Source organism: Ranitomeya imitator, chromosome 7, assembly GCF_032444005.1.
Source record: "Ranitomeya imitator isolate aRanImi1 chromosome 7, aRanImi1.pri, whole genome shotgun sequence".
Taxonomy (NCBI): Eukaryota; Metazoa; Chordata; class Amphibia; order Anura; family Dendrobatidae; genus Ranitomeya; species Ranitomeya imitator.
Window position 1 is genome coordinate 215,446,897 of NC_091288.1, and position 22,010 is coordinate 215,468,906.

A 22,010-nucleotide genomic window follows, 5' to 3' on the forward strand; every position below is an offset into this window, starting at 1 on the left:
GGAGCCCCTAGGTTTGCGAGAGCATTTTATTAGAGGCATCCAGAGAAACCTTCCCCTGAGGTGTCCTGAGGCCATCCTGGAAGGAGGACACTACTGTCGAGACTCAGTGCATCAGGGAGCAGCTCTTCCTTCTGAGCTTCTCAGCTCTATGGACAGCTCCTTGCTTTTTTAGCCACCAGTACCTGTTGTTTCTGTTTGGCTCCACCTTGTGTTTTTCTGATTGGCTCCACTCTGATTCCAAATCGAACACCCTATTTACGACTGATCTTGCACAACTTTGTGAAATTATTGAGTTTCCAGCCTTTAGTGGAGCGCTCTCACCTGTTGCTCCTCCATATCATACTGCTGCTCCTGTTTTCTGACCTCCGACTACGCTACCTACCTATGCTACGACTAGTGGTTGCCATACTAAGTCTCCAATCCAAACCCGGGTTTTTAAACAACCGTAAGTGTCAAAGGGCAACTTAGTCACACAGTAGATGGCAGTTACAGGGTGACATAGGGGCCCGGCAGGGGTCCGGCTGCCTGCAACAGAAGGGCTGTCCTTCTGGATCATCTAGGCTTCACGTTCCCTTGCCTCATCGACTTCTATCTTTTTTGTTATTAGGACTGGACCTTTTTTATCCTCTCACGGAACACAGACACCATGTCCTCCGCACAGGAAGAAAGTGGGATTTATGGAGAGAAGGACCACCAGCACCCGAGGTGAGAGAGTGATCTGCGCACGTTATGTGGCGGTGACACATTCTGCAGCGATGTACAGGATTATGTCTTAGTAGCGAGCTGTATCCCCCATGTCATCTTAGATTGCCAGCTCTTCTATCCTGTATTGCAGTATGTGGGAGATATAGAAGGGAGAGCTGGTTCTATAATTCTATGCCACACTCAGGTTATACAGGCAGGGTTGAAGCTCGGATTATGTAACCGTCCACCTGTACGCGTCCCGGCACACCTTGGGTTATTAAAGTCACTACCTTAAAGATTCTGGCCTTCGCTTTTGTTTGTGCTGGTTTTATTCATGACACCTTATTTTTATAGTTTGTTTTTTTTCTTAATTTGACACTTATTAGGCAAAGTACTAAAGGTAACTCTTTGCGTACGTTTAAGTTGATGTATATTTCTTGTACATTTTGTCTGTGCTTTTAACATTATATGTCCCCCTACCCTCTCTATGGCATCATAGCAGACCTCTGGAGGAAATCCACACTTACTCTACTGTTTTCGACTATAATGGGGGCATCCAGAAAAACCCTGTCCCGTGTGGTGACATTAATCCCTCGTGGTGCTTTTCTGGGTCTTGCCTTTGATCACCAGGACCAGTAGGAGCTGTGATATTGCCGTAGCTCATTGACCCATATGTAGAAGATGGAAACAGTTATAAACCTCTTCTGTCTTCTCCATGAAACCTCTATTTTTTTCTTTTAGCCAAAACCCAACCTGATAGAGTGCAGGGGCTTTAAACTCGCTCTGCACTTTTGCAGCATGTGGTCCTAAACGTGATGAGTCTACACAGTGTGGAAGGACTTTATAGTTTTCGAAAGTTTTTCTCCAGTTACTTCCAGAGCATTTTTTGTTATAAACTCTGCATTTCTCACATAAACATACTTCCTTTTAGCTCCATTTTCTACCAGTCTCATGACTTCTTTCTGAGCTCTCACAATGCACTACTCTCTTTTGAAAGAGAACATGGAAAAATTCTGAATTAAGCTCTAAACATGAGTGAGAAAGAAAACTTAATGAATTTGGCAAGTAAACTATTAACACTTAAGTCTCATTCGGACGTTCGTGTCAATCAGTCTGGGTATGGAATGCTAAAGCACGGATTGGTCATGGCTCTCCCAACCCAAGTGTGACAGCTTCATTTACTATAATTTCACAAAAAAATTTCCTTTAGACCTAATTTATTTTTACTTTCGCAAGGGAAAGAGGAGAAAATGGACCATGCAATTTGTTGTGAAATTTCTCCTGAGCATGCTGATACCCCATATGTGGGGGAAAACTATTGTCTGGGCGCATGGCAAGGCTTGGAAAGGAAGGAGCGCCATTTCACTTTTTGAATGTAACATTTGCTGGCATAATAAGCGGATGCAATGTCATGTTTGGAGAGCCCCTGATGTGCCTAAATAGTGGAAACTCCCAACAAGTGACGCCATTTTGGAAACTAGACCCTTTAGGGAACTTATCTAGATGTGTATTGAGCACCTTGAACTCCCAGGTTCTTCATAGAAGTTTATAGTGTAGATCCGCTTTGCATTGTCCTGATGGAAGCGCACAGGGAAATCTTTCCCTGGGCGATGCTCTTCTATGTTGCTGTCACTACTGACAGCGGCATCAGAGGGGTTAAATGCCCACGATCGGTGCTGCCACCGATCGTGGGCATTGCTGCAATGTCAGCTCTCACATAGAGATACTGTAGTCAGTGAAGACAGATTGTTGCATTACTGATATAGGAGATGGCGATTGGTGCTAATAACATTCTATGATGGGAGGAGCTTTACTTCTAGCTCCTCCCCTCCTACATATATAGAGCTTTATGAGCACCAATTGTCATCTTCTATGTCAGTAATATAATAATCTGTCTTCACTAATTACAGATTTTACCTGTAAATTGAGAATTAATGATCAATCCTGGAGGAGAAAGAAGCAGATTTCTCTGATAAGATATTACAAAGTTTCTTATTTTCATGTGAACTATTCAATCATGAAATAAAAATTAAAACAACATCGAACCAGAAAGAAAACATAGCATAACTCACAATCCGATTCAGTGTTACTCAATTTCTTGCAGATTTTAACCGCTTCCCTTCTGTCATGATCCAGACTGGGTTTGGAGTCCTGCTTACCCCTTTCCCGGTCTGGTCATGTCAGGGGTTAACTTTGTTCTGCCTCATTCTGGGTTCGGGTTTGCTATTTATCTCCGCTGCATCCTGCAGGCGGTGTCGGTTATAGTTTCTGCCTACAGCATGAATAGCTGACCCTGCTTAAACCCTGATTTGCCCTGCTGCCTTTGCTGACTGTGCCCGTTTCTGTTTACTCCCCTCTTCCCGTCCCGACACAGTGTTTCCCTTTCATGTGTGGACTCCCAGGTACTTGATTCGGCTTGGACCCTGACTTGCTTTTGTCTCTTGTCTTTGGTATTTCCACTCCTGACCGGTATTGACCTTTTTGGCTTGTCTCTGACTCTGTGTTTGTTTATTCCTTTGGTACTGCGCTACTGACTAATATCGACCCGGCTTGTTTGACTATCCTGCTGCCACCTGGTGGTAGTCTCGCTGCTGTGCTGCAGGTCTGCTCTGGCAGTGTGCAGTCCTCCCACCACTATATTGCCATCTAGTGGAGCTTGCATCTCCCTGCATAGCACCTTCTTTGCTGAGATTTCCTTTAATCCCTTCATGACCTATGACATATAAGTGCATCATAGATCGTGTATTCCCCTTTGATGCGGGCTCCGGCGCTGAGCCCGCATCTTTTTCTGAATATGACAGCTGATCTGATCAGGCTGTCATGTGTCTCTAACAGCTGCGGGTGGAATCCTGATCCTCCTGTTAACATGTTAAATGCCGTTGTAAATCTTGGACAGCGGCATTTAACATAATAGCGATGAAAGCGCATCACAAACCTCGCCCAACGGCACCCCTGTCATATGATTGCGGGGTGCCGATGGGTTGGCATGACAACTGGGGTTATGCAGAAGACCCCCGTGTTTGTCACTGCAGATGTGCTAGGATTGTAGGCCGCTGATGATTTCGGCTGTGATAGAAATGATGATTTCTGCTCGTGCTACATTTCTGCTATGTGCAGCACAAGCGAGTGGAAGATCACAGCTTCAGGTCTCCTCAAGAGACTATTGAAGCAAGTAAAAAGTAGAAAAAAAAGTTTTTAAAAATATTTAAAAAAAATAAATAAATGTTCAAATCACCGCCCTTTTGCCCCATTCAAAAGAAAACAATAAAAAAAATACCCATATTTGGTATCGCCGCATTCAAAATCGCCCGATCTATCAAAATATAAAGTAAATTAATCTGATCGACAAATGGCGCAACGAGAAAAAAAATTAAAACCACAGAATGACAGATTGCAATAAAATGGAATAACAAGCGATCAAAACATCATGTCTACTCCATGATGGTATCAATAAAAACGACATCGTGGCGCGCAAAAAATAAGCCCTCAATCAGCCCCAGATCCCGAAAAATGGAGACGCTACGAGTCTCCGAAAATGGCACCATTTATTTATTTATTTTTTACAATTTTTCTTTTTTCAACACTTATCATGTCTGATATCTGTGAACTGGGATACTGGCCTGGACAATCATAATGGCAGCTCAGTTTTAGCATTTTGCGATCATGGTAAAAAAAAAAAAAACAATTGTGAAATGGCATTTTTTTTTTTTTTTTTGCAATTTCACTGCACTTGGTATTTTTTCCCGATTTCCAGTACACTGTACGGTAAAACCAATGCTGTTGTTCAAAAGTTCAACTTGTTCCGCAAAAAACAAGCCCTCACACGGCCATATTGACGGAAAAATTAAAAAAAAGTTATGGGTCTGGAAAGAAGGGGAGCAGAAACCGAAAATACAAAAATGGAAAATCCCAAGGTCGTGAAAGGGTTAAATGAGAACCATCATCCTCTTAGTAATGTACGATGCCGGCCATCTTGTCTGACCGGGTCGTCCTCTTGTCTTCTCTAGGCCGACAGATCTGTCCGAGCTTCTCAAGGAAGGAACTAAGAAATCTCACGACGACGCACAAAATACCAAGTTCATGAAGGATTTTCTTAAGGGTCGGATCAAACGAGAATTATTTAAGGTGGGTGAAGGCTGAGTGTTAAAGACGGGCTGGTCGAGTCACCCAGTGCGAGAACAATTCGCCTGGTTGTCGGCCATTTTGGATCCAGCATTATAAATGGCCCACCCAGGTGTATCCATATAAATGGCCCACCCTGTATCTATAATATAACGCTGGGAGCGTCACTCTGTCCGAAGCCTTTATAGACTGCGCAGGCGCAAGCGCCGGCGCAGTCTGGCCCCCACAGAGTGACGCTCCCAGGAGATCGCGGTATGCGTAAGCACTGAACGCATACCGCGATCTCCACCGGAGAGTCAGGGACCATGGACGCGCCAAGAGGGAGGGTAAGTATAGTCACCTGTCCTCCGTTCCAGCGCTGCGTGCGGCTCCGTCTCCGGCTCCTCTGCTGTGACAGAGTCCAGTCACAGGCAGAGGAGCCGGAGTGTGTGTTCAAGAAAATGGCGCCGGAAAGCGCGGACTGCGCAGGCGCCGATTCCTGCTGCCGGAATCGGCGCCTGCGCAGTCCGCGCTTTCCGGCGCCATTTTCTTGAAGACACACTCCGGCTCCACTGCAGGTGTGTCTTCAAGAAAATGGCGCCGGAGAGCGCGGACTGCGCAGGCGCCGATTCCTGCTGCCGGAATCGGCGTCTGCGCAGTCCGCGCTTTCCGGCGCCATTTTCTTGAACACACACCTGCAGTGGAGCCGGACGATAGGTGAGTATGGTATTTTTTTTTTTTATATGGCAGCAGCATACGGGGGCATATAATACAATAGTGGCGCAGGATGGGAGCAGCACTTGACAGAACGGGCGCAGGATGGCAGCAGCACATGACAGAACGGGCGCAGGATGGCAGCAGCGCATGACAGAACGGGCGCAGGATGGCAGCAGCACATGACAGAACGGGCGCAGGATGGCAGCAGCACATGACAGAACGGGCGCAGGATGGCAGCAGCGCATGACAGAACGGGCGCAGGATGGCAGCAGCACATGACAGAACGGGCGCAGGATGGCAGCAGCACATGACAGAACGGGCGCAGGATGGCAGCAGCGCATGACATAACGGGCGCAGGATGGCAGCAGGATGGGAGCAGCACATGACAGAACGGGCGCAGGATGGCAGCAGCGCATGACAGAACGGGGGCGCAGGATGGGAGCAGCACATGACAGAATGGGCGCAGGATGGCAGCAGCACATGACAGAAAGGGCGCAGGATGGCAGCAGCACATGACAGAACGGGCGCAGGATGGCAGCAGCACATGACAGAACGGGCGCAGGATGGCAGCAGGATGGGAGCAGCACATGACAGAACGGGCGCAGGATGGCAGCAGCGCATGACAGAACGGGCGCAGGATGGCAGCAGCACATGACAGAACGGGCGCAGGATGGCAGCAGCGCATGACATAACGGGCGCAGGATGGCAGCAGGATGGGAGCAGCACATGACAGAACGGGCGCAGGATGGCAGCAGCGCATGACAGAACGGGGGCGCAGGATGGGAGCAGCACATGACAGAACGGGCGCAGGATGGCAGCAGCACATGACAGAACGGGCGCAGGATGGCAGCTGCGCATGACATAACGGGCGCAGGATGGCAGCAGGATGGGAGCAGCACATGACAGAACGGGCGCAGGATGGCAGCAGCGCATGACAGAACGGGGCGCAGGATGGGAGCAGCACATGACAGAACGGGCGCAGGATGGGAGCAGCACATGACAGAACGGGTGCAGGATGGCAGCAGCGCATGACAGAACGGGCGCAGGATGGCAGCAGCACATGACAGAACGGGCGCAGGATGGCAGCAGCACATGACAGAACGGGCGCAGGATGGCAGCAGCCCATGACAGAACGGGCGCAGGATGGCAGCAGCACATGACAGAACGGGCGCAGGATGGCAGCAGCGCATGACATAACGGGCGCAGGATGGCAGCAGGATGGGAGCAGCACATGACAGAACGGGCGCAGGATGGCAGCAGCGCATGACAGAACGGGGGCGCAGGATGGGAGCAGCACATGACAGAACGGGCGCAGGATGGCAGCAGCACATGACAGAACGGGCGCAGGATGGCAGCAGCGCAGGGTTTATGAGAAATCGCTCCTGTCAAACCAATCTAATCAGTTTTTATGAAGAGGTAAGCTATAGGCTGGACCACGGTGAGTCATTGGACGTGGTATATCTCGATTTTTCCAAAGCGTTTGATACCGTGCCGCACAAGAGGTTGGTACACAAAATGAGAATGCTTGGTCTGGGGGAAAATGTGTGTAAATGGGTTAGTAACTGGCTTAGTGATAGAAAGCAGCGGGTGGTTATAAATGGTATAGTCTCTAACTGGGTCGCTGTGACCAGTGGGGTACCGCAGGGGTCAGTATTGGGACCTGTTCTCTTCAACATATTCATTAATGATCTGGTAGAAGGTTTACACAGTAAAATATCGATATTTGCAGATGATACAAAACTATGTAAAGCAGTTAATACAAGAGAAGATAGTATTCTGCTACAGATGGATCTGGATAAGTTGGAAACTTGGGCTGAAAGGTGGCAGATGAGGTTTAACAATGATAAATGTAAGGTTATACACATGGGAAGAAGGAATCAATATCACCATTACACACTGAATGGGAAACCACTGGGTAAATCTGACAGGGAGAAGGACTTGGGGATCCTAGTTAATGATAAACTTACCTGGAGCAGCCAGTGCCAGGCAGCAGCTGCCAAGGCAAACAGGATAATGGGGTGCATTAAAAGAGGTCTGGATACACATGATGAGAGCATTATACTGCCTCTGTACAAATCCCTAGTTAGACCGCACATGGAGTACTGTGTCCAGTTTTGGGCACCGGTGCTCATGAAGGATATAATGGAACTAGAGAGAGTACAAAGGAGGGCAACAAAATTAATAAAGGGGATGGGAGAACTACAATACCCAGATAGATTAGCGAAATTAGGATTATTTAGTCTAGAAAAAAGACGACTGAGGGGCGATCTAATAACCATGTATAAGTATATAAGGGGACAATACAAATATCTCGCTGAGGATCTGTTTATACCAAGGAAGGTGACGGGCACAAGGGGGCATTCTTTGCGTCTGGAGGAGAGAAGGTTTTTCCACCAACATAGAAGAGGATTCTTTACTGTTAGGGCAGTGAGAATCTGGAATTGCTTGCCTGAGGAGGTGGTGATGGCGAACTCAGTCGAGGGGTTCAAGAGAGGCCTGGATGTCTTCCTGGAGCAGAACAATATTGTATCATACAATTATTAGGTTCTGTAGAAGGACGTAGATCTGGGGATTTATTATGATGGAATATAGGCTGAACTGGATGGACAAATGTCTTTTTTCGGCCTTACTAACTATGTTACTATGTTACATAACGGGCGCAGGATGGGAGCAGCACATGACAGAACGGGCGCAGGATGGCAGCAGCGCATGACAGAACGGGGGCGCAGGATGGGAGCAGCACATGACAAAACGGGCGCAGGATGGCAGCAGCACATGATGGAGACCATATACCAATATAAATGCTCGCCACCCGGGCGTAGAACGGGTTCAGTAGCTAGTATAAGTATAATGAACCAGTCACGGAGCAGATCCATTATATAATGAGTATATATATATATATATATGTTTATATATAGATTTCTTCTTCTCTTGTTTTGGATGAATACAGCCGGTGTATATACAGTGACGAGCAAAAGGGTAACAATGTTTTGAACTTTTGGCTTTCAGGCTCCAGATCTCACCATCCACTACTGCTTTGATCGTGCGACTATCATCATTTTATAGACAATCATCTTGACTATCTCACACATAATTTTTTTTCCCCCTTCCCGATTTCCTATTCTTTTGCATGTTCCTCACACTTAAATGTTTCAGATCACCAAACAAATGTAAATATTAGAGAAAGATAACACAATAATCACAAAATGCAGTTTATAAATGAAGGTCTGTATTATTAAAGGGAAAAGAAATCCAAACCTACAGGGCCCTGTGTGAAAAAGTGATTGCCCCTAAACCTAATAACTGGTTGGGCCGCCCTTAGCAGCAACATCTGCAATCAAGCGTTTGCGATAACTGGCAATGAGTCTTTTATAACACTCTGGAGTAATTTTGGCCCACTCGTCTCTGCAGAATTGGAGGGTTTCTGAGCATGAGCCGCCTTTTTAAGGTCATACCACAGCATCTCATCGGATCAAGGTCAGGACTTTAACTAGGCCACTCCAAAGTCTTAATTTTGTTTTTCTTAAGCCATTTAGAGGTGGACTTGCTGGTGTGTTTTGGATCTTTGTTCTGCTGCAAAACCCAATGCTTCAGCTTGAAGTCACAAACAGATGGCCGGACATTCTCCTTTAGGATTTCTTGGTAGACAGCGGAATTTATAATTCCATTTAACACAGCAAGTCTTCCAGGTTCTGAAGCAGCAAATCAGCCCCAGACCATCACACCACCACCACCACCATATTTTACTGTTTGTATGATGTTCATTTTCGCCATTTGTGAATAATAGCTCTCACTGTGGTTCACTGGAGTCCCAAAGCTTTAAAAATGGCTTTATAACTTTTTTTCAGACTGAAAGATCTCAATTACTTTATATCTCATTTGTTCCAGAATTACGGCATGATATCTAACTTTTGAGAATCTTTAGGTCTACTTCACTTTGTCAGGCAGGTCCTATTTAAGTGATTTCTTGATTGAGAACAGGAGTGGCAGTAATCAGGCCTGCATGTGACTATGGAATTTGAATTCAGTGTCCCAAGCAAGGTGACAAACCACAGTTAATTTATGTTTTCAGCAGGGGCAATCACTATTTCACACAGGGCCCAGTAGGTTTGGATATCTTTTTCCCTTAAGAATAAAGACCTTCTTTTAAAAACTGGATTTTGTGATTGTGTTATCTGTGTCTAATATTAAAATTTGTTTGGTGATCTGAAACACTTAAGAGTTACAAACCTGTAAAAAGAATAGGATATCAAGAAGGGGGCGAACACTCACTTGGGTATGTATACAGCTTTTTCTTTTTTAGTGTTTGATTGGGTTGAGGTCAGGGGACTGTGGGGGACAATCCAGGACATCTGCTTCATTGTCATTGCACCAGTTCTTTGCCAATCTCGACGTATGCTCCGGGATATTGTCTTGTTGTATGATTCTCACCTATAGCTCAGCATGGAGACCACCATCGATTCTGGTCAAGTATCCAACGCCTTTGGCTGTGAAACAACTTCATATCATCATTTTTTTTCTGTGTCAAACAAAACCTACCGAGAAGACTAATTCCAGAACTTTTCCCACCTTTAATATCCCCTATACTTCTTACAAATAAATTTAGAAACAAACTGAAATCATTTTGAGGGGCAGGAATAAAAATCATGAACTAACACAATGCGGTTGCATAAATCTGCACACTAATATTTTGTTAAAGACCACGTTGAATTTCTGACAGCATTCATTATTTTCAGGGTTAGAGCCCATCATCATGGCACATCTAGAATTGACGATCTTTGCCCCCCTTTTCCTTGCAGTACCTCCACTTCTGTTAGATTGCGGGAGCATCTCCTGTATACAGCGCCCTCTTCATGTCACCCACAGATTCCAAAACTCTCATCTTTTCCAGGCACAGCCATTCTTGCGTTAATTTACAGTTCACATATGCTTGTCGTTGCTCTGAAAGGTGAACTTCATCTTCAACTTTTTAGCAGTGGCCTGGAGGTTTGGATGCAAAATTCACTGATATTTGGAACTGTTCATAATTCCCGTCACCTCAACTTAAGCCCCAGTTCCAGCTGCCAAACCCCCCTCAAAGCATAATGCTGCTTCCACCATGCTGCACTGTGTGTATTGTATATTATGTCCAAAACATTCTCAGACATAACATGTTTTCATACTTTTGCCAGCCTTGATGTAGGTGCTGGCAAACCATAGCCTGGCTCGGATGTTTTTAAATTATAAGAAAACGCTTCCTTCCTGCCCCCCTAACCCACAAGCCGGACATATGAAGTATACGGAAGATTGATGTCACATGCAGTACACAACCAGTACTTGTCAGATACCCATGCAGCTTCTTTAAAGTTGCTGTCTGCCTCCTGGAAGCCTCCCAAACCAGTTTTCTTCTTGTCCTTTCATGAATTTTTGAGGGATGTCCAGTTCTCAGTAATGTCACTGTTTTACCAAATGTAAGCCACTTCTTGATAACGTCTTTAGATTAACTATGGTAGATTTAATGTCTTGGAAATCTGTTTTCTCTTTTTCCTGACTGATAACTTTCAGCAATGAGATCCCTTTGCTGTGTTGTCAGTTGTTTACAGACTATGGCTTTTGCTGTAAAATTCAACTAAGAAAAAGTTAGAAAAATCCTTCTAGAACAGTGAAACTGTCTCTTGGGTTAACTAGAATAGCTGTAAATGATGGCGGCTGCGCACTGACTACTATGTAACATGGGGGTAAACGTGATTCACACTTTTGCAACTATATTATTTTAGTTTTATTTTTGTTTGCCCCCTCAATAGAGTGTATATGTGTTTGAATAAATATAGTATAAGGCTATGTGCACACGTAAGAAAAGAGGTGCAGAATTTTCTGCACAAAATCCGCATCTCCTGGCAGAATCTGCAGCCGCGGATTTTGCCGTGGTTTTTATGCGGATTTTGTGCGGTTTTTATGCAGAATTGATGTGGATTTTGTGCGGATTTTCTGCGTTTTTTGCCACTGCGGAATTTTAACAAGGAGGGGTGCAGAAACGCTGCAGATCCGCACAAAAGACGTGACATGCACTTTTTTGAAATCCGCAGCAATTCCGCACAGATTTTTCCACACCATCTGTACAGCTTTTTTTTCCCCATTATACTGTACATCACTGTGGATCTGCAGCGTTTCTGCGCAGAAAAATCCGCTGCGGATCCACAGCAAATCCGCATCGTGTGCACGTAGCCTAAGTATACATATATTTCAATCAGGTCGTTTTAGCTCAGATATATTAGAAACAGATGGATCGACAGCCTATAAATTGTTCACACCCCCTTGTCTGCATCTTGTATACAGCTCGCCACGGGTGCTCTGTACTACACGTATTCTGCGCTGGAAGAGGAGCTTGACCGAAACAAGGAGAACCCGGCCATCGCTCCCCTGTATTTCCCTCAGGAGCTGCACAGGGCGGAGGCGCTACAGAAAGATGTCACCTACTTCTATGGTGAAGATTGGAAGGACACGATCCAGTGCTCTGAGGCCACACAGGCTTACGTAGACCGGATCCGCCACTTGGGTCGTCACAAGCCAGAACTGCTGGTGGCTCACGCCTACACCAGGTACATGGGGGATCTGTCAGGAGGTCAAGTCCTGAAGAAGGTGGCACAGAGAGCCCTGCACCTGCCCAACACCGGGGAAGGGATCCAGTTCTACATGTTTGATGACGTCACCAATGCCCATAAGTTCAAGCAACTCTACAGGGCCCGACTCAACACACTGGAACTGAATGCCAAGGCGAAGGAGGACATGGTGGAAGAAGCAAAGAAAGCCTTCCAGTTTAACATGCAGGTATATGTCTAACAGTGCCTGGAATTATGACAACTATAATACTGCCCCTATGTACAAGAATATAACTACTATAATACTGCTCCTATGTACAAGAATATAACTACTATAATACTGCTCCTATGTACAAGAATATAACTACTATAATACTGCTCTTATGTACAAGAATATAACTACTATAATACTGCCCCTATGTACAAGAATATAACTACTATAATACTGCTCCTATGTACAAGAATATAACTACTATAATACTGCCCCTATATACAAGAATATAACTACTATAATACTGCCCCTATGTACAAGAATATATCTACTGTAATACTGCCCCTATGTACAAGAATATAACTACTATAATACTGCTCTTATGTACAAGAATATAACTACTATAATACTGCTCCTATGTACAAGAATATAACTACTATAATACTGCTCTTATGTACAAGAATATAACTACTATAATACTGCTCCTATATACAAGAATATAACTACTATAATACTGCCCCTATATACAAGAATATAACTACTATAATACCGCTCCTATGTACAAGAATATAACTTCTATAATACCGCTCCTATGTACAAGAATAAATCTACTATAATACTGCCCCTATGTACAAGAATATAACTACTATAATACTGCCCCTATGTACAAGAATATAACTACTATAATACTGCCCCTAAGTACAAGAATATAACTACTATAATACTGCTCTTATGTACAAGAATATAACTACTATAATACTGCTCCTATGTACAAGAATATAACTACTATAATACTGCTCTTATGTACAAGAATATAACACTATAATACTGCTCCTATATACAAGAATATAACTACTATAATACTGCCCCTATGTACAAGAATATATCTACTGTAATACTGCTCTTATGTACAAGAATATAACTACTGTAATACTGCTCCTATGTACAAGAATATAACTACTATAATACTGCCCCTATGTACAAGAATATAACTTCTATAATACCGCTCCTATGTACAAGAATATAACTTCTATAATACCGCTCCTATGTACAAGAATAAATCTACTATAATACTGCCCCTAAGTACAAGAATATAACTACTATAATACTGCCCCCTATGTACAAGAACATAACTAGTATAATACTGCCACTATGTACAAGAATATAACTACTATAATACTGCTCCTAAGTACAAGAATATAACTACTATAATACTGCTCCTATGTACAAGAATATAACTACTATAATACTGCCCCCTATGTACAAGAACATAACTACTATAATACTGCCCCTATGTACAAGAATATAACTACTATAATACTGCTCCTATGTACAAGAATATAACTACTATAATACTGCTCCTATGTACAAGAATATAACTACTATAATACTGCTCCTATGTACAAGAATATGACTTCTATAATACCGCTCCTATGTACAAGAATATAACTACTATAATACTGCTCCTATGTACAAGAATATAACTTCTATAATATCACTCCTATGTACAAGAATATAACTACTATAATACTGCCTCTAAGTACAAGAATATAACTACTATAATACTGCTCCTATGTACAAGAATATAACTTCTATAATACCGCTCCTATGTACAAGAATATAACTTCTATAATACCGCTCCTATGTACAAGAATAAATCTACTATAATACTGCCCCTATGTACAAGAATATAACTACTATAATACTGCCCCTATGTACAAGAATATAACTACTATAATACTGCCCCTAAGTACAAGAATATAACTACTATAATACTGCCCCCTATGTACAAGAACATAACTAGTATAATACTGCCACTATGTACAAGAATATAACTACTATAATACTGCTCCTAAGTACAAGAATATAACTACTATAATACTGCTCCTAAGTACAAGAATATAACTACTATAATACTGCTCCTATGTACAAGAATATAACTACTATAATACTGCTCCTATGTACAGGAATATAACTACTATAATAATGCTCCCTATATACAAGAATATAACTATTATAATACTGCTCCTATGTACAAGAATATAACTACTATAATACTGAATACTGCTCCTATGTACAAGAATATATCTACTATAATACTGCCCCTATGTACAGGAATATAACTACTATAATACTGCTCCTATGTACAGGAATATAACTACTATAATACTGCCCCTTATGTACAGGAATATAACTACTATAATACTGCTCCTATGTGCAAGAATATAACTACTATAATACTACTTCTATGTACAAGAATATACTTTAATACTGCCCCCTATGTACAGGAATATAACGACTATAATGCTGCTCCTATGTACAGGAATATAACTACTTTAATACTGCTCCCTATATACAAGAATATAACTATTATAATACTGCTCCTATGTACAAGAATATAACTACTATAATACTGCTCCTATGTACAAGAATATATCTACTATAATACTGACCCCTATGTACAGGAATATAACTACTATAATACTACCCCCTGTGTACAAGAATATAACTACTATAATACTGCCCCTATGTACAAGAATATAACTACTATAATACCGCTCCTATGTACAAGAATATAACTACTATAATACCGCTCCTATGTACAGGAATATAACTACTATAATACTGTCCCTATATACAAGAATATAACTACTATAATACTGTTCCTATGTACAAGAATATTACTACTATAATACTGTTCCTATGTACAAGAATATTACTACTATAATACTGCTCCTATGTACAAGAATATAACTACTATAATACTGCTCCTATGTACAGGAATATAACTTCTATAATACCGCTCCTATGTACAAGAATATAACTACTATAATACCGCTCCTATGTACAGGAATATAACTACTATAATACTGCCCCCTATGTACAGGAATATAACTACTATAATACTGCTCCCTATATACAAGAATATAACTATTATAATACTGCTCCTATGTACAAGAATATAACTTCTATAATACTGCTCCTATGTACAAGAATATAACTACTATAATACTGCCACTATGTACAAGAATATAACTACTATAATACTGCCCCTATGTACAAGAATATAACTACTATAATACTGCCCCTATGTACAAGAATATAACTACTATAATACTGCTCCTATGTACAAGAATATAACTACTATAATACCGCTCCTATGTACAGGAATATAACTACTATAATACTGCTCCTATGTACAAGAATATAACTACTATAATACTGCCCCCTATGTACAAGAACATAACTAGTATAATACTGCCACTATGTACAAGAATATAACTACTATAATACTGCTCCTAAGTACAAGAATATAACTACTATAATACTGCTCCTAAGTACAAGAATATAACTACTATAATACTGCTCCTATGTACAAGAATATAACTACTATAATACTGCTCCTATGTACAGGAATATAACTACTATAATAATGCTCCCTATATACAAGAATATAACTATTATAATACTGCTCCTATGTACAAGAATATAACTACTATAATACTGAATACTGCTCCTATGTACAAGAATATATCTACTATAATACTGCCCCTATGTACAGGAATATAACTACTATAATACTGCTCCTATGTACAGGAATATAACTACTATAATACTGCCCCTTATGTACAGGAATATAACTACTATAATACTGCTCCTATGTGCAAGAATATAACTACTATAATACTACTTCTATGTACAAGAATATACTTTAATACTGCTCCCTATATACAAGAATATAACTATTATAATACTGCTCCTATGTACAAGAATATAACTTCTATAATACTGCTCCTATGTACAAGAATATAACTACTATAATACTGCCACTATGTACAAGAATATAACTACTATAATACTGCCCCTATGTACAAGAATATAACTACTATAATACTGCCCCTATGTACAAGAATATAACTACTATAATACTGCTCCTATGTACAAGAATATAACTACTATAATACCGCTCCTATGTACAGGAATATAACTACTATAATACTGCTCCTATGTACAAGAATATAACTACTATAATACTGCCCCCTATGTACAAGAACATAACTAGTATAATACTGCCACTATGTACAAGAATATAACTACTATAATACTGCTCCTAAGTACAAGAATATAACTACTATAATACTGCTCCTAAGTACAAGAATATAACTACTATAATACTGCTCCTATGTACAAGAATATAACTACTATAATACTGCTCCTATGTACAGGAATATAACTACTATAATAATGCTCCCTATATACAAGAATATAACTATTATAATACTGCTCCTATGTACAAGAATATAACTACTATAATACTGAATACTGCTCCTATGTACAAGAATATATCTACTATAATACTGCCCCTATGTACAGGAATATAACTACTATAATACTGCTCCTATGTACAGGAATATAACTACTATAATACTGCCCCTTATGTACAGGAATATAACTACTATAATACTGCTCCTATGTGCAAGAATATAACTACTATAATACTACTTCTATGTACAAGAATATACTTTAATACTGCCCCCTATGTACAGGAATATAACGACTATAATGCTGCTCCTATGTACAGGAATATAACTACTTTAATACTGCTCCCTATATACAAGAATATAACTATTATAATACTGCTCCTATGTACAAGAATATAACTACTATAATACTGCTCCTATGTACAAGAATATATCTACTATAATACTGACCCCTATGTACAGGAATATAACTACTATAATACTACCCCCTGTGTACAAGAATATAACTACTATAATACTGCCCCTATGTACAAGAATATAACTACTATAATACCGCTCCTATGTACAAGAATATAACTACTATAATACCGCTCCTATGTACAAGAATATAACTACTATAATACTGTCCCTATATACAAGAATATAACTACTATAATACTGTTCCTATGTACAAGAATATTACTACTATAATACTGTTCCTATGTACAAGAATATTACTACTATAATACTGCTCCTATGTACAAGAATATAACTACTATAATACTGCTCCTATGTACAGGAATATAACTTCTATAATACCGCTCCTATGTACAAGAATATAACTACTATAATACCGCTCCTATGTACAGGAATATAACTACTATAATACTGCCCCCTATGTACAGGAATATAACTACTATAATACTGCTCCCTATATACAAGAATATAACTATTATAATACTGCTCCTATGTACAAGAATATAACTTCTATAATACTGCTCCTATGTACAAGAATATAACTACTATAATACTGCCACTATGTACAAGAATATAACTACTATAATACTGCCCCTATGTACAAGAATATAACTACTATAATACTGCCCCTATGTACAAGAATATAACTACTATAATACTGCTCCTATGTACAAGAATATAACTACTATAATACCGCTCCTATGTACAGGAATATAACTACTATAATACTGCTCCTATGTACAAGAATATAACTACTATAATACAGCTCCTATGTGCAAGAATATAACTACTATAATACTGCCCCCTATGTACAGGAATATAACTACTATAATACTGCTCCTATGTACAAGAATATAACTACTATAATACTGCCCCTATGTACAAGAATATAACTACTATAATACTGCCCCCTATATACAAGAATATAGCTACTATAATACTGCCCCTATGTACAAGAATATAACTACTATAATACTGTCCCTATATACAAGAATATAACTACTATAATACTGTTCCTATGTACAAGAATATAACTACTATAATACTGTTCCTATGTACAAGAATATTACTACTATAATACTGCTCCTATGTACAAGAATATAACTACTATAATACTGCTCCTATGTACAAGAATATAACTACTATAATACTACTTCTATGTACAAGAATATACTTTAATACTGCCCCCTATGTACAGGAATATAACGACTATAATGCTGCTCCTATGTACAGGAATATAACTACTTTAATACTGCTCCCTATATACAAGAATATAACTATTATAATACTGCTCCTATGTACAAGAATATAACTACTATAATACTGCTCCTATGTACAAGAATATATCTACTATAATACTGCCCCTATGTACAGGAATATAACTACTATAATACTGCTCCTATGTACAGGAATATAACTACTATAATACTGCCCCTTATGTACAGGAATATAACTACTATAATACTGCTCCTATGTACAAGAATATAACTACTATAATACTACTTCTATGTACAAGAATATACTTTAATACTGCCCCCTATGTACAGGAATATAACGACTATAATGCTGCTCCTATGTACAGGAATATAACTACTTTAATACTGCTCCCTAAATACAAGAATATAACTATTATAATACTGCTCCTATGTACAAGAATATACCTACTATAATACTGCTCCTATGTACAAGAATATATCTACTATAATACTGACCCCTATGTACAGGAATATAACTACTATAATACTACCCCCTGTGTACAAGAATATAACTACTATAATACTGCCCCTATGTACAAGAATATAACTACTATAATACCGCTCCTATGTACAAGAATATAACTACTATAATACCGCTCCTAAGTACAGGAATATAACTACTATAATACTGTCCCTATATACAAGAATATAACTACTATAATACTGTTCCTATGTACAAGAATATTACTACTATAATACTGTTCCTATGTACAAGAATATTACTACTATAATACTGCTCCTATGTACAAGAATATAACTACTATAATACTGCTCCTATGTACAGGAATATAACTTCTATAATACCGCTCCTATGTACAAGAATATAACTACTATAATACCGCTCCTATGTACAGGAATATAACTACTATAATACTGCCCCCTATGTACAGGAATATAACTACTATAATACTGCTCCCTATATACAAGAATATAACTATTATAATACTGCTCCTATGTACAAGAATATAACTTCTATAATACTGCTCCTATGTACAGGAATATAACTACTATAATACTGCCCCCTGTGTACAAGAATATAACTACTATAATACTGCCCCTATGTACAAGAATATAACTACTATAATACTGCTCCTATGTACAAGAATATAACTACTATAATACCGCTCCTATGTACAGGAATATAACTACTATAATACTGCTCCTATGTACAAGAATATAACTACTATAATACCGCTCCTATGTGCAAGAATATAACTACTATAATACTGCCCCCTATGTACAGGAATATAACTACTATAATACTGCTCCTATGTACAAGAATATAACTACTATAATACTGCCCCTATGTACAAGAATATAACTACTATAATACTGCCCCCTATATACAAGAATATAGCTACTATAATACTGCCCCTATGTACAAGAATATAACTAGTATAATACTGTCCCTATATACAAGAATATAACTACTATAATACTGTTCCTATGTACAAGAATATAACTACTATAATACTGTTCCTATGTACAAGAATATTACTACTATAATACTGCTCCTATGTACAAGAATATAACTACTATAATACTGCTCCTATGTACAGGAATATAACTTCTATAATACCGCTCCTATGTACAAGAATATAACTACTATAATACCGCTCCTATGTACAGGAATATAACTACTATAATACTGCCCCCTATGTACAGGAATATAACTACTATAATACTGCTCCCTATATACAAGAATATAACTATTATAATACTGCTCCTATGTACAAGAATATAACTTCTATAATACTGCTCCTATGTACAGGAATATAACTACTATAATACTGCCCCCTGTGTACAAGAATATAACTACTATAATACTGCCCCTATGTACAAGAATATAACTACTATAATACTGCTCCTATGTACAAGAATATAACTACTATAATACCGCTCCTATGTACAGGAATATAACTACTATAATACTGCTCCTATGTACAAGAATATAACTACTATAATACCGCTCCTATGTGCAAGAATATAACTACTATAATACTGCCCCCTATGTACAGGAATATAACTACTATAATACTGCTCCTATGTACAAGAATATAACTACTATAATACTGCCCCTATGTACAAGAATATAACTACTATAATACTGCCCCCTATATACAAGAATATAGCTACTATAATACTGCCCCTATGTACAAGAATATAACTACTATAATACTGCCCCTATGTACAAGAATATAACTATTATAATACTGCCCCTATGTGCAAGAATATAACTACTATATTACTGCCCCTATGTACAAGAATATATCTACTATAATACTGCCCCTATGTACAGGAATATAACTACTATAATACTGCCCCTATACACAAGAATATAACTACTATAATACTGCCCCTATGTACAAGAATATAACTACTATAATACTGCCCCCTATATACAAGAATATATCTACTATAATACCGCTCCTATGTACAGGAATATAACTACTATAATACTGCTCCTATGTACAAGAATATACTATAATACTGCCCCCTATATACAAGAATATATCTACTATAATACCGCTCCTATGTACAGGAATATAACTACTATAATACTGTTAGTTTTGTAATTATTTTCTGTAGTTATTTGAGGAGTTGGCTAAGATAGGAACAACTCTCCCTGATGAAAGACAAGATGGCGGAGAAGGGAAGGGAGATATTCACAAACACCCGTAATATGCTGCTAAAGGTGAGTGTTGGTGTCACACATTACATATATACGCGTACATAAATACGCACCGTATAGTGATGTGCAGGGGTCTCATCTCCTTCCTTCTCTCTCACAGATGCGGCCTCCTCAGGATGTCCACTCCACGCGGCGGTGGCTCTACCAGGTCGCACGGAGATAAATACAGTGCTAGTCGCTGGCACCACACGGACATTTACATTCCCATTACAATGCCCCTGTTGTAATCTTGTCCCGCTTAATCCATAAATTGCCATTAATGAACTGCTAGTTTGGGTGGCTCGGCCTAGGGAGTATTAACTCCTTCAAGACTAGATTAAGGGGGTACATACACTATAACTGTGTTATTATTGGTCGATGAGCACAGTCATAAGCGCACAATAGGTCGCCATCGTTTCTATCCGCTAGCCATGGCGGGCGTCTGCTCATCTCCTACTTGTATTACGGGATATGTTGAGAGTAGGGTTGAGCGACTTTTACTTTTTTAGGGTCGAGTCAGGTTTTGCGAAACCCGACTATCTCAAAATTCGAGTCGAGTGAAATCGGCCGATTATCGCGAAAAGTCGGGGATCGACCGAAACACGAAACCCAATGCAAGTCAATGGGGAAGCATAGTCGGCAGTGAGTGGAGGCCAGGAAAACACCTACAGTGCCCATTTTAATGGCAAAAACATCCATTCTTGTTACTGAAGCTTGTCAATCTTAATTTACCTTATAATAATAGTAAGGCATTGGAAATTGGGGGTCATTTGGCTAAAATTGTGGGGGGTAGGGCTGGTTCAAGTATTTAGTGGGCCCAGGAAATGTGGACTACGTCACGGCAGTGGAGCAGGGAGAGGTAAGTATTTCAACTTTGCAAGTGCTGTGATCCTGAGCAAGCAGGGGGGGCCCACTCGTTGGCATTGGCACTGGCACAGGGCCCCTCAAAGTACGGTGGTGTGTTTGCACGGCGGGGGCGCCTCCCATCGGCAGCGACACTTTTGCGTACTATGAGAGGCCCTGTGCCAGTGACGTCGCCAACGAGTATGCCCCCCCCACCTGATGAAGGAACCT

General features: G+C 40.0%; 1 protein-coding gene across 1 annotated transcript; it reads left to right on the forward strand.

The window, feature by feature from the left end:
- The first annotated feature begins 290 nt into the window (after positions 1-290).
- LOC138645474 (heme oxygenase 2-like) lies at positions 291-21,221 on the forward strand. The gene is made up of 6 exons (XM_069734821.1): positions 291-445; positions 608-705; positions 4,692-4,809; positions 11,818-12,309; positions 20,855-20,960; positions 21,058-21,221. Exons 2-5 carry the CDS (start codon positions 647-649, stop codon positions 20,945-20,947), a joined length of 762 nt encoding a protein of 253 aa, XP_069590922.1. The 5' UTR covers positions 291-445; positions 608-646; the 3' UTR covers positions 20,948-20,960; positions 21,058-21,221.
- Positions 21,222-22,010: the final 789 nt, after the last annotated feature.

Coding starts and splice junctions, on each gene's coding strand:
- LOC138645474 (XM_069734821.1), top strand. CDS start 647: ATGTCCTCCGCACAGGAAGAAAGTGGGATTTATGGAGAGAAGGACCAC. Junction 4,810..11,817: donor TCAAACGAGAATTATTTAAG/GTGGGTGAAGGC, acceptor TCTTGTATACAG/CTCGCCACGGGTGCTCTGTA. Junction 12,310..20,854: donor CCTTCCAGTTTAACATGCAG/GTATATGTCTAA, acceptor TATTTTCTGTAG/TTATTTGAGGAGTTGGCTAA.